Source organism: Trachypithecus francoisi, unplaced genomic scaffold (assembly GCF_009764315.1).
Source record: "Trachypithecus francoisi isolate TF-2019V2 unplaced genomic scaffold, Tfra_2.0 Lachesis_group10, whole genome shotgun sequence".
Taxonomy (NCBI): domain Eukaryota; kingdom Metazoa; phylum Chordata; class Mammalia; order Primates; family Cercopithecidae; genus Trachypithecus; species Trachypithecus francoisi.
The window spans coordinates 113068924-113081227 of record NW_022681455.1 but is presented as its reverse complement, the minus strand read 5'-3'; the positions used below and the strand labels follow the sequence as shown (position 1 = coordinate 113081227).

At 47.0% G+C, this 12304-nt stretch overlaps 1 protein-coding gene across 1 annotated transcript in view; it reads right to left on the bottom strand.

Moving 5' to 3' along the window:
- PKD1L3 (polycystin 1 like 3, transient receptor potential channel interacting) overlaps window positions 1-12304 on the bottom strand; it is an 88120-nt gene that overhangs the window by 2765 nt on the left and 73051 nt on the right. Inside the window, 4 exon segments of the mRNA XM_033218866.1 lie at window positions 2424-2525; window positions 2918-3128; window positions 4687-4847; window positions 6934-7061. Coding sequence (XP_033074757.1) covers window positions 2424-2525; window positions 2918-3128; window positions 4687-4847; window positions 6934-7061 — 602 coding nt within the window.

The window sequence follows — 12304 nt, the reverse complement described above, 5'->3', positions numbered from 1 at the left end:
GTTTTTTACTCTGTTTTTTACTCTTTATGTTTACTCTAATTTTTACTCTATTTTTATGTACAATTACATCCAAAGCAGAAAAGTTCGCTTTTTTCCCCAAAAAGCAGGTGTTAGCACAAGTTTGTTATTCTCATTACTTCCTTCACAGCTTTAGGATATGAAGTGCTCCAGTGGTGAAGGCTCATCCCCTAGTTATTGGAGCTAGGACCACAACAGAACAGTCTAGTTCGCCAAAATAGCAGTTACAATTGTCCCTCAGTATCTGAGAGAGATTGGCTCCAGGGCCCCCACAGGTACCAAAATCTGAGGATGCTTAAGTCCCTTGTTTTTATTATTATTATTATATTATTACTATTTTTGAGACGGAATCTCGCTCTGTCTCCCAGGCTGGAGTGCAGTGGCATGATGTCGGCTCACTGCAAGCTCCCAGCCTCCCGAGTAGCTGGGATTACAGGCACCTGCCACCAAGCCCAGTTAATTTTCTGTATATTTAGTAGAGACGCGGTTTCACCGTGTTAGCCAGGATGGTCTTGATCTCCTGACTTCGTAATCCACCCGCCTCGGCCTCCCAAAGTGCTGCGATTACAGGCGTGAGCCACCACGCCCGGCCTATTATTATTTTTTGTTTATTGCAAGCTTCCCTACAGGTTAAGAAAGTGTCTTCCCCACTCACCTTGTTTGTTTGTTTTTTGAGACAGGGTCTAGCTCTGTCACCTAGGCTGGAGTGCATGGTGTGATCTTGGCTCGCTGCAACCTCCACCTCCCAGGTTCAAGCGATTCTCCTGACTCAGCCTCCCGAGTGGCTGGGATTACAGGTGCCTGCCACCATGCCTGGCTAATTTTTGTATTCTAATAGAGACGAGGTTTCACCATGTAGGCCAGGTTGGTCTTGAACTCCTGACCTCAAGTGATCAGCCACACCTTTGGCCTTCCAGAGTGCTGGGATTATAGGCATGAGTCACTGTGCCCAGCCTAGAAAGTTCCATTTTAAAAATGGCATAGTAGTTGCATAAACCCTATATACATCTCTCCTATACTTGAAATAATCTTTAGATTACTTCTAGTACCTAATATAGTGTAAATGGTACGTAAAATAGTTGTTATTAATAGTTTGTGGCTTTCTGTGGGAGACAGTCTCGCTCAGAGGGTGGTGGCACAATCATGGCTCATTGCAGCCTCACTCCTGAGCTCAAGCAATCTTTTCACTTTGGCCTCCTAAGTAACTGGAACTACAGGTACATGCTACCACGCCTGACTCCTCCTGTATTTTAAGATGTGTGTTATTTTTTATTGTTACCTTTCCAGTATTTTCATTCTGGGGTTGGTTGAATCTGTGGATGCGGAACCTGCGGATGCAACATTTATAAACTGAACCTACCTATTTTAATTACTAATTTTGGAATTCTAGATCATCAGAATGATCAACCATGATCAAAATCTTGCCACTTTCACTGCTTAAATGGCAGGTTTTTCCTAATTCTTTGTCACTTCCATTGTGTCTTTTTTTTTTTTTGGTTTTTGAGACAGAGTCTCACTCTCTTGCCCAGGCTGGAGTGCAGTGGCACAATCTCAGCTCACTGCAACCTCTGCCTCCCAGGTTAGGGTGATTCTCCTGCATCAGCCTCCTGAGCAGCTGGGATTACAGGTGTGCACCACCACACCTGGCTCATTTTTGTGTTTTTAGTAGAGATGGGGTTTCACCAATTTGGCCAGACTGGTCTTGAACTCCTGACCTCAGAAGTGATCCGCTGGCCTCAGCCTCCCAAAGTATTGGGATTACAGGTGTGAACCACCAGACCTGGCTTTTTAAAATTTTTTTAAATAGACATAGGGTCTGGAGTACAGTGGCATGATCATGGCTCACTGTAGCCTCCAACTCCTGGGCTCACAGAATTCTCTCCTCAGCCTCTTGAGTGGCTAGGACTACAGGTGCATGCCACCACACCTGGCTAATTTTTATTTTTTATTTTTAGTAGAGACAGAGTCTTACTGTGTTGCCCAGGCTGGTCTCAAATTCTTGGCCTCAAGCAGTCCTCCCCTTCTTGGCCTCTCATGGCTTGAACCAACTTACCTTACACTGTTAATGCACTTTCGAAGGGCCATTGAGAAGCAGAGAATCATGTTAATCTGGCCAAGCACAAGAGCACAAGCTTCGTCCCAGTGTCCTTTGCCAGTAAGATTAAGGACACAAGAAGTGAGGAAGGAGGGACTGAGTGCTTAGGAAAGGGCAGATTTCTGAAAGCAACAGCCATGTAATGCTGTGTGCATAGGCAGTACCTTAAAGCAGAAGAGCAAAGGACTGAAATTTTCCCCCTTTCCAGTGTGCAGTCTACAGTAGGGGGCTGTTTTCCTAAGGACCCCCCAATTTTCCTTGTTCAGTATATTAAATAGAATTCTGTGAGGAAACAAATTATTATTTTTACCTCCTCTTGGTGAGAAATTCCCATCAGGAGACCAACAACAGTCACTGCTGAGCTGAAAAATGTCCGGTAGTCAGAGATGCTGCATCCAAACAGCAGGTTAAACTGAACAGAAGGAGAAAGGCCAGTTAGTGCAAGCCAAGCGCACATCTTTCTGACCTGAGGTGCCTGGCGATGTGGCCAACAGAACCAATGGAACGGAAAGAAATTCCTTGTGGCCAAATTATGCCAAAAGAATAAACTTCCTTTGTAATAACCTGGTGTTTTCATAGAAATTTATTTGACCTTTATATTACCATGTGAGCTAAGTTTTATCCCCATTTTAGAGACAAACGTGTGGGTTTAAATCATACCAGTTAAGTGTGGAACTAGAACTAAACCCAGCTTTCCTACTCTACCACCTCGGGTTTCTGTGTTGCGACTGTTTCTATGGGAAGCGATGCGGTTCTAAGACCACAGCACACAAAGAATAAGAGACAGCAATGTGGGGGGCTTACGGCAACGGCATAGCCTGTCAGCAGGATTAGGATGATCAGCAGAAAGCCCACCACCTCGTCCCAGGCTCGGCTCAGTGTCCTGCTGATGACCCGCAACATGGGGCTATGACGCAGCAGGTTCCATAACTGAACGGTTGCCAGCAGAACCAGGAAGCCCACAAGGTGAGTCGCAGCAGAGTTCACTTTTACTGCCTCGTGGAAGCTGATAAACCTGCACCAAGGAAAGCTGACAGTTACTGAGCAGGAAGCATGCGCCTATGCCACGGTTTCCCCAGCACCCCTGCTGCTGAGCGCGGCAGCCCTGAGTCCTGTGAGGTCAAATGCTTGTTGATGTGAGAACTGCTTTCTAGTGTGGTCTCCTGTGAGTTGTGGATATGGGAATAACAGAAGGCCACGGATTATTCAAGCGGTCTACCCATTGCAGATTGCGCTGGGAGCTGTGCCGAAGAAATGCGACCTTAAAATGTAACCTCTAGCTGATTTCTTTATTCCAAATTCATCCTGGGAAGCAAAACTAGCCTCCTGCACTGCTCTGAGCCAAATCTCTCCTCTCAAAAGGAGATTAACTCAGCCCAGAGAGAGGAGCCATGCTGCTGGTCTGTCTTCTGTGGCACACTAATCCTGTGTTCTCTGCAGTACAGGATTGATGTAATAGGTGCAATAAAGCTTAGAACAAAATGATGGAAGGTAGACTAGAGGTGAGGGGTGTTGCTCAGCAATTAGATTTTGTTTTGTGAGAGATACATTCATAATTTTAGGTTGCAGCAACCAGGTTACTCGGAAGGAGCCCCACAGACACTAGCAACTGGTGCCCTGCACAGATCCGCTGTGCCTGCATAAAACTGCTCTCCATAAGGCCTACTTGAAACAATGCCTCAGGAACAGTTACACAGATCACTGCCCAGGTTGTTGGCCACTGATGAAAAGGTTAGCAAAGCACCACTTGACAACACTTGGCATGGGAAACATAGATGTTCCTCTTCATGGGAAAAACCAGAGAAGGTGCCCAAAGGGGCAGCAAACATCTCTTAGTATGGATGAGTGTATGGATGAACATCCCTACCCAGAAAGCAGCTCCCTTTGCATTTAAAGGATGGACTATGTGTTGTGGTTTTATTTAAAGGATTATTTGGCCGGGCGCGGTGGCTCAAGCCTGTAATCCCAGCACTTTGGGAGGCCGAGACGGGCGGATCACAAGGTCAGGAGATCGAGACCACCCTGGCTAATACGGTGAAACCCCGTCTCTACTAAAGAATACAAAAAACTAGCCGGGCGACGAGGCGGGCGCCTGTAGTCCCAGCTACTTGGGAGGTGGAGGCAGGAGAATGGCGTAAACCTGGGAGGCGGAGCTTGCAGTGAGCTGAGATCCGGCCACCGCACTCCAGCCTGGGCGACAGAGCCAGACTCCGTCTCAAAAAAAAAAAAAAAAGGATTATTTGTCCTGCGTTAGGCTTTATGCCTTCGCCAGAGGGCAAAATAATGACCAATTCCAGGCCTTTCTGAAATTTAAATGCATTATCCTTAAGCACATACCTAAGCACTAATGAAGACAGAAGAGCTCTTCAATGTGACCAGCAGTTAAATGGCTTCTAGTTCACTGTTATCTCTGCTGTGGTCATGAGTCCATGTTCTATTTTAACTCTAATATTATGCAAATACAGATCTGGTAGGGCAGTGAAGGAAGGGGAGTCTGAAAGAATACTTGTGTATAACCGGGAAACTTCAGCCATGAGGTAGGAACATGCTGTTCCCCTCAGACTTCCTCTCACCTGTCCTGGTCATCGCGGTATCGTGCCATGTTTTTCCTAAGTAGAGAAATACTCTTCATGTCAAGCCCCAGGATGATGAAGCTAATGAGGATTATACTTGTGTCCAGAATGTTTCTTCTCCCAGTGAAGAACCTCCACTTCTGCCATTTCAGCCGACAACCCTAAACATAGACAGCACAGTCACTGTTGCTTGTCTGAGAGATTAACTAGGTCTCTCCCTGCTCAAGTGTGATGAACGCAGCTGATGTCTATGAGCAAAGCACACTGCCAGGCGTTTATCAGATCTCACTTGGACAAATGGGTTATGGTCTTAGTTCAGCTCTGTAGTCTTCAGAAATGCTGCTTACAGAAAAGTTATCTTCGAATACAACTTCCACTGGATACATTTATTCTTTTTCTTGGAGATCATAAACTGTCACTTAAAAATAAATACAAAAGTTTCTTTCTTTGAGACAGGGTCTCGCTCTGTTGCCCAGGCTGGAGTGCAGTTGTATAATCATAGCTCACTGCAGTCTCAACTTCCCAGGCTCAGGCTCAAGCAATCCTCCTACCTCAGCCTCCCAAGTAGCAGGGACCACAGGCACATGCCACCACGCCCAGCTAAGTTTTTTTTTTTTTTTTGTAGCGACAGAGTTTTGACATTTTGCCCAGGCTAGTCTTGAACTCCTGGCTTCAAGTGATCTGCCCACCTCGGCCTCCCAAAGTGCTAAGATTACAGGCGTGAGCCACCATGCCCAGCAAAAGTTTCTAAATTAGTTATCAAGCCTGAGAATGAGAAAAAAATACTGTGTTTGGCTTAAGGTATAAATATATTTTCTTCTGAGTGTAATCATCTGTATTTTTCTTTCTTTTTTTTTTTTTTTTTGAGACAGAGTTTCACTCTTGTCACCCAGGCTGGAGTGCAGTGGTGCCATCTTGGTTCATTGCAACCTCTGCCTCCCAGGTTCAAGCAATTCTCCTGCCTCAGCCTCCCGAGTAGTTGCAACTATAGGAGCCCGCCACCACTCCCAACTGATTTTTGTACTTTTAGCAGAGACAGGTTTCACCATATTGGTCAGGCTGGTCTTGAACTCCTGACGTCAGGTGATCCACCTACCTTGGCCTACTAAAGTGCTGGGATTAAAGGCGTGAGCCACTGTGACTGTGTTTTTTTTCTTTTTCTTTTTTTGAGACGGAGTCTCGCTCTGTCGCCCAGGCTGGAGTGCTGTGGCCGGATCTCAGCTCACTGCAAGCTCCGCCTCCCGGGTTTATGCCATTCTCCTGCCTCAGCCTCCCGAGTAGCTGGGACTACAGGTGCCCGCCACCTCACCCGGCTAATTTTTTGTATTTTTAGTAGAGACGGGGTTTCACCGTGTTAGCCAGGATGGTCTCGATCTCCTGACCTCGTGATCCGCCCGTCTCGGCCTCCCAAAGTGCTGGGATTACAGGCTTGAGCCACCGCGCCCGGCCGTCTTTTTTTTTTGAGAGGGAGTTTTGCTTGTTGCCCAGGCTGAAGTATAATTGCGCAATCTCAGCTCACTGCAACCTCCGTCTCCCGGGTTCAAGTGATTCTCCTCCCTGAGTCTCCCGAGTAGCTAGGCCTATAGGCATGCGTCACCACACCCAGCTAATTTTATATTTTTAGTAGAGACTGCATTTCTCCGTGTTGGCCAGGCTGGTCTCGAACTCCTAACCTCAGGTAATCCGCCTGCCTCGGCCTCCTAAAGTGCGGGAACTACAGGCATGAGCCAATCATTTGTATTTTTGAGTGCTTGCTCTTTGTTCATCATACTTGCTTGGTATTACTTCATATAGGGCTAATAAAACTACAAAAGTACTATTTCTATAGACTTAATTCTTTAGCTCCTGAAAATTGAAAGAGCCACTCTATTTGGTGGGAAACTAGTCAACCTTTAACTGAATTCAGGTTTCTGAAAAGGACCAAAATCATAGCCATAATTCTAGTGACACATCATTGTAGAGCTTCCCAAATAAAATGTGGCAACCTTTATTTATCACATCTAATACCATCATCATCATCATTATTTTTGAGACAGGGTCTTGCTCTGTCACCCAGGCTGAAGCACAGTGGCGTGATCTTAGCTCACTGCAACGTCTGCCTCCCAGGCTCAAGCAATTCTCCCATCTCAGCCTCCCGAGCAGCTGGGACCACAGGTGCATGCCACCGCACCTGGGTAATTTTTGAAGTCTGGTAAAGATGAGGTTTTGCCATGTTGCCCAGGCTGACATCTAACATTATTGACTCACCTGTATGAAGGCATAGTAACAGACCAGTAGATAATAGATGACTTGTGAGATGACAGACCAGGCAAAGCCCTTCTTTGACATCTGAAGGGAAGTGAAGCTTTCCAGGCTCACCGAGGTGAAGAAAGCACCTGAGAATGACAAAGAACACCTGGAGTCAAGAGTCTAAAACTTTTGCCGTCTTCTCGTTAAACTTTGTCTTTGAATAACCCCAACTCTTCCTGTATCATCAAATGTTTCTGAGTCTCAGTGCTCCACTTAGTATTTCCTTCAGAGCGGTCATGAATATTAAATGAGATTATGTATGCAAAGCTATTGGAGAAATACTGGTTTTACAGAAGTCAGTAGTGGGAAAGGATATGCTGTTGACCCTACCTTGAAGGGAGGTGCTGGTGGCTTAACAGCTATTATAGATGTTACCCTAACCATGTCAGAATGGCTGCAGAGAGAAATCTAAAGCACTGATACCCCATGAGTACTAATGGTATCCCATGGATACTCAGTCATTTACATAAGGATAGACTAAAAGGCTTCAGCCTTCACCTGGAAAGACATTGAAAATGTTGACATTTATAAAATCATGAAAGGTCTTGTGAATATAAACCTTTTTTTTTTTTTTTGAGACGGAGTCTTGCTCTTTCGCCCAGGCTGGAGTGCAGTGGCCGGATCTCAGCTCACTGCAAGCTCCGCCTCCCGGGTTTATGCCATTCTCCTGCCTCAGCCTCCCGCGTAGCTGGGACTACAGGCACCCGCCACCTCGCCCGGCTAGTTTTTTGTATTTTAAGTAGAGACGGGGTTTCACCGTGTTCACCAGGATGGTCTCGATCTCCTGACCTCGTGATCCGCCCGTCTTGGCCTCCCAAAGTGCTGGGATTACAGGCTTGAGCCACTGCGCCCGGCGAAATAAACCTTTCATAAAGCTTCAAAATATTAGTGATGGCAGCAGCATCCTGTCTGGGAGTGCTGCTGCCATGACACTGGCTGCAGTGGGCAAGGTGTGGCCGGGGCGTTGTGCTCTCTTGAGCCATGGGAGCCAGTAACAGGTGGGAACCCTGCCCCCTTCTGAGGCGGAAGGTTGGGAGCCCCACCCTCCTGGGTGCAGCTGCAGCCGCCCAGCCACAGCTGCAGACCTGAGCATCCCTGCACTCTTGGGGGCTCAGGAAGCACCCCCTGCCCCTGCAGGTTCAGAAGTGCCTGCTCCCGCTGCATGGCCTCTCTGCACTGCCAGCACCTGCTCTAATTTTGGAGCAAAGTTTTGGCCAAGCCTGGGTACCGTCATGACCCAGCTGGGTGTGTGTGCGCTTGGGGCAGTGCTGACAAGTAGCCCCCTACTGCCTCGGCCCTCTCCAAACTTTGGACACAGACAAGCATGGGAGGCAGGGAGGGTGAGGGGGCACTGAGGGCAGCTTGGCATGGACCTGCAGGTGCCCCTTGACACAGCCTGGGCACCATGGGTGACATGGATGGCGGCAGGAGTCAGACAGGCTCCTGGGCAGAAAGGGGCGGGTCCCCAGTAAAGCCCCACCTTTAAGCCAGGGATGGCCTGAAGCCGGGGGGCTGGGCTGCTAGTTCTGGAATCTGCCAGTTTCACCAACTCGAATGAGAACTTATGGTAGTTTTTCTGGGCCCACCCATGGCTGCCCAGGGACCAATCAGCACACACTTACTCCCCTCTGAAGCCCATAAAACCCCCAGACTCAGCCAGACTTGGGCAGATGGTAGGATGACTTGCCTGCAGATAGGAGCTACCACTCCAGGTCTCTCCGCTGAGGGTTACACAAACAATGGGACGATCTGCCTGTGGATAGGAGCTACCAACTCAGGTCTCCTGAAAACTGTCTTGTCACTCAGTGAAGCTCGTCTCCACCTCTCTCACGCTCTAGTTGTCTGTGTACCCCATTCTTCCCGGATGCAGGACAAAACTTGGGACCTACTGAGTGGCGGGACTAAAAGAGCTGTAACACAAACAGGGCTGAAACATACCCCCTCGCTTGCCACACTGCAGGCGACGAGAAGCAGAGAAGAGCTGTGGCTCTTTGGGGAGTCCAGACCTACAGGCTCCCTGAGCCAGGGCTGTGACACCCTCTTTGGGGCTCTGTGGTTCCTAGCACCTCCAAGATTCTGAGCACCATGGCATTCCTCTCGTTCAGACATAGGTACCCACAAGCGGGAACCATGTGCAGTACATCTGGTCCAGTTTCAGCCTTTCAGGGAGCCGGCACCTGTGCCAGCACATAGAGCTTCCCACCTCACCGCAGCAGCCAGTGTGCCTGGCTGTGTGCTGTGGCTGGACCCCGTGCTTGCCCATCCATAGATCCCTCACTGCTCCGTGCCTGGCTCTCTCTTGGCAGGTGTGGGATCCAGGCCAGTAGCAGGAGCCGAATACAGGCTGCCAGGCCAAGTGGGCAGAACAAGCCCAGTGGGCACAAGCAATACTCAGGCAGAAGGTGCTGCAGGCCACAGAGGTTTCTGGCTGGCAAAGCAACACCCTAAGGATGCTGTGACATTAGAACTAAGATGTACCCCTTGTAGGTAAAAAAGACATTTAAGAACAAAAGGAATTCCTATTTCACCTAGCAAGCTCTCAAGACTGGAACTTTTCCCATGTTTATTTTAATCCCGGTCTATATTTTGTTAGTAACTAAAAAACCCGTGAAGACCCTCAGGAAGCCTTCATGCTTCATTAGAAACAAGCATAAGAGAAGTGGTCTACTCTGCAGGTCTGAGAGGAGAAAAATCCTGATTAGGAGAAAAATGTGATGGAAATGGAAGGATACTTGTGAGCCAATTCTGGGAGAAAGAAGAAAGCAAAGAAATTGGATTAGGACAGACATCCTGTGAAAGTGGGGGAACTGAATGGACCAGTTTAACTCCAATCCCTTACAAAATGCCACTATAATGAAAGTGAAAGGATAAAGTAAAAACTTCAATAGATGAAGAAAAGGAGGGCAGATGAGATCAACAAACTGCTGGAAGCTGAAAAGTAGAGGAATCACACTGACTTAGCAAGTTCAAGAAAGCTGAAATCTAAGGCAGCTGTATAGGAAACATGGAAGCAAGCCAGTTCTAACCATGAAACCCTGGAAAGCCTCAGAAATTGCAGGCATCAGGTAGTTCTGAAGGTAGAAGTTCAGATGGAACTGAAAATAGCGTCAACTGAAAGTCAATATATATATATATATACAACAACTAGATTCCAAATTTCCTCCCTCACCATTCACAACCAGATATTTGCTACCCATCTTGCCTTCTACCACCCCACAACTAAAGGTTTGTTTCCTAGTGATGCTGAATGAGAGAATCTGGACTTGGGGACACCAGCTACATCTGAAAGTAACGGTTTACTGGAAAAGGAAAAGTTTACATGCTGCATAGTGAGACATTTCCCAGATCCCTTCCCTCAACTCACTCTGATAAGTATAATAGGCTCATACTCTCAAGGTAGGAGTTTGGAGGGTCTCTAAAAACTGACTGCCCAAAAAGAGAGACTTAGATAACAGTTGATAAGCTCTATGCATGGGCATAGAGCTTTTTTTTTTTGAGATGGAGTCTTACTCTGTCACCCAGGCTGGAGTGCAGTGGTGTGATCTCAGCTTACTGCAACCTCCGCCTCCTGGGTGCAAGCAATTCTCCTGTCTCAGCCTCCGGAGTAGCTGAGATTACAGGCATGTGCCACCATGCCTGGCTAATTTTTGTATTTTTAGTAGATATGGGGTTTTGCCATGTTGGCCAGGCTAGTCTCAAACTCCTGACTTCAGGTGATCTGCCTGCCTCGGCCTCCCAAAGGGCTGGGATTACAGGCGTGAGCCACTGCACCCAGCCAGGAACAGATCTTATAATTAGCATTTATTTGCTTTTTATTGCCCTTTTTTTTGGGGGGGGGGCGGGATACAGGGTCTGGTTGTCACCCAGGCTGGAGTACACTGGTATGATCTCGGCTCACTACAACTTCCGCCTCCCAGGATCAAACCATTCTGCCACCTCAGCCTCTCAAGTAGCTGAGACTACAGATATACACCACCATGCCAGGCTAATTTTTATATTTTTGGTAGAGATGAGGTTTCACCATGTTGCCCAGGCTGGTCTTGAACTCCTGGACTCAAGTGATCTTCCTGCCTTGGCCTCCCAAAGTGCTGGGATTATAGCCTTGAGCCACCGCACCCAGCCTGCCTTTCTCTAAAAGGACAGCCAGGCACTTGAATCTCTAATGTTGAAAACTGTAGATCAAAAACAACAAATCAAAAAAGGAGTTCAGAGGAATTAGAGACAGTAAAGTGATCGAAGGAAAGAAAACCCACTGTAATATACCAGAATTAAGAGGATATTGCATCCATAAAAGAACAATAAGAGACTATAAAAAAAAATGAGAACAACAATTTTGGAAATTAAATATTATAGAAAGAAAAAATAGTTTAGAAGATAAAAATTAAAGTAATATTGCAGATATTAGATGAAAAAGATGGAAAACAGAAGCAAAAATATAAGAAAATCAGAACTCCAGGAGTTATAATGTCAAAATGCTAGAAAATCAGAAAAAGTGAACAGAGAAAATGGAGAATAAATTAACAAAGAAAAATGAAGAAAATTTCTCAGAACTTAAGGACACGTTTCCGGATAATAGAACATTCTACGACATTCTTTTTTTTTGAGATGGAATCTCGCTCTGTCACCCAGGCTGGAGTGCAGTAGCACCATCTCGGCTCACTGCAACCTCCACCTCCTGGGTTCAAGTGATTCTTCCGCCTCAGCCTCCCAAGTAGCTGGGACTGCAGGCGTGAGCCACCATGCCCAGGTAATTTTTGTATTTTTAGTAGAGACAGGGTGTCACCATATTGGCCAGGCTGGTCTCGAACTCCTAGACCTTGTGATCCACCCACTTCGGCCTCCCAAAGCGCTGAGATTACAGGCATGAGCCACCGCGCCCGGCCTCTATGACATTCTTTCATAACCCAGAGGACAAAGAAAAAAACCTAAAAACTTTTGGGGTTGGGGACTGGGAATCAGAATGTCAGCATAATACTTTTTAACACTAACATGAAAAACTAGAAAGCAATGGAACTACACTTTTCAAAATTCTGGCCAGGCATGGTGGCTCATGCTTGTAATCCCAGCACTTTGGGAGGCCAAGGTGGGCAGATCACTTGAGGTCAGGAGTTCAAGACCAGCCTGGCCAACATGATGAAACCCCATAAAATAAACTGTAAAAATAAAAAAAATCAGCCAGGCATGGTGGCGGGCACCTGTAATCCCAGTTACTTGGGAGGCTGAGGCAGAGAGAATTGCTTGAACCCAGGAGGCAGAGTGTACAGTGAGCTGAGATGGTGCCACTGCACTCCAGCCTGGGTAACAGAGCGAGACCCCATCTCAAAACAAA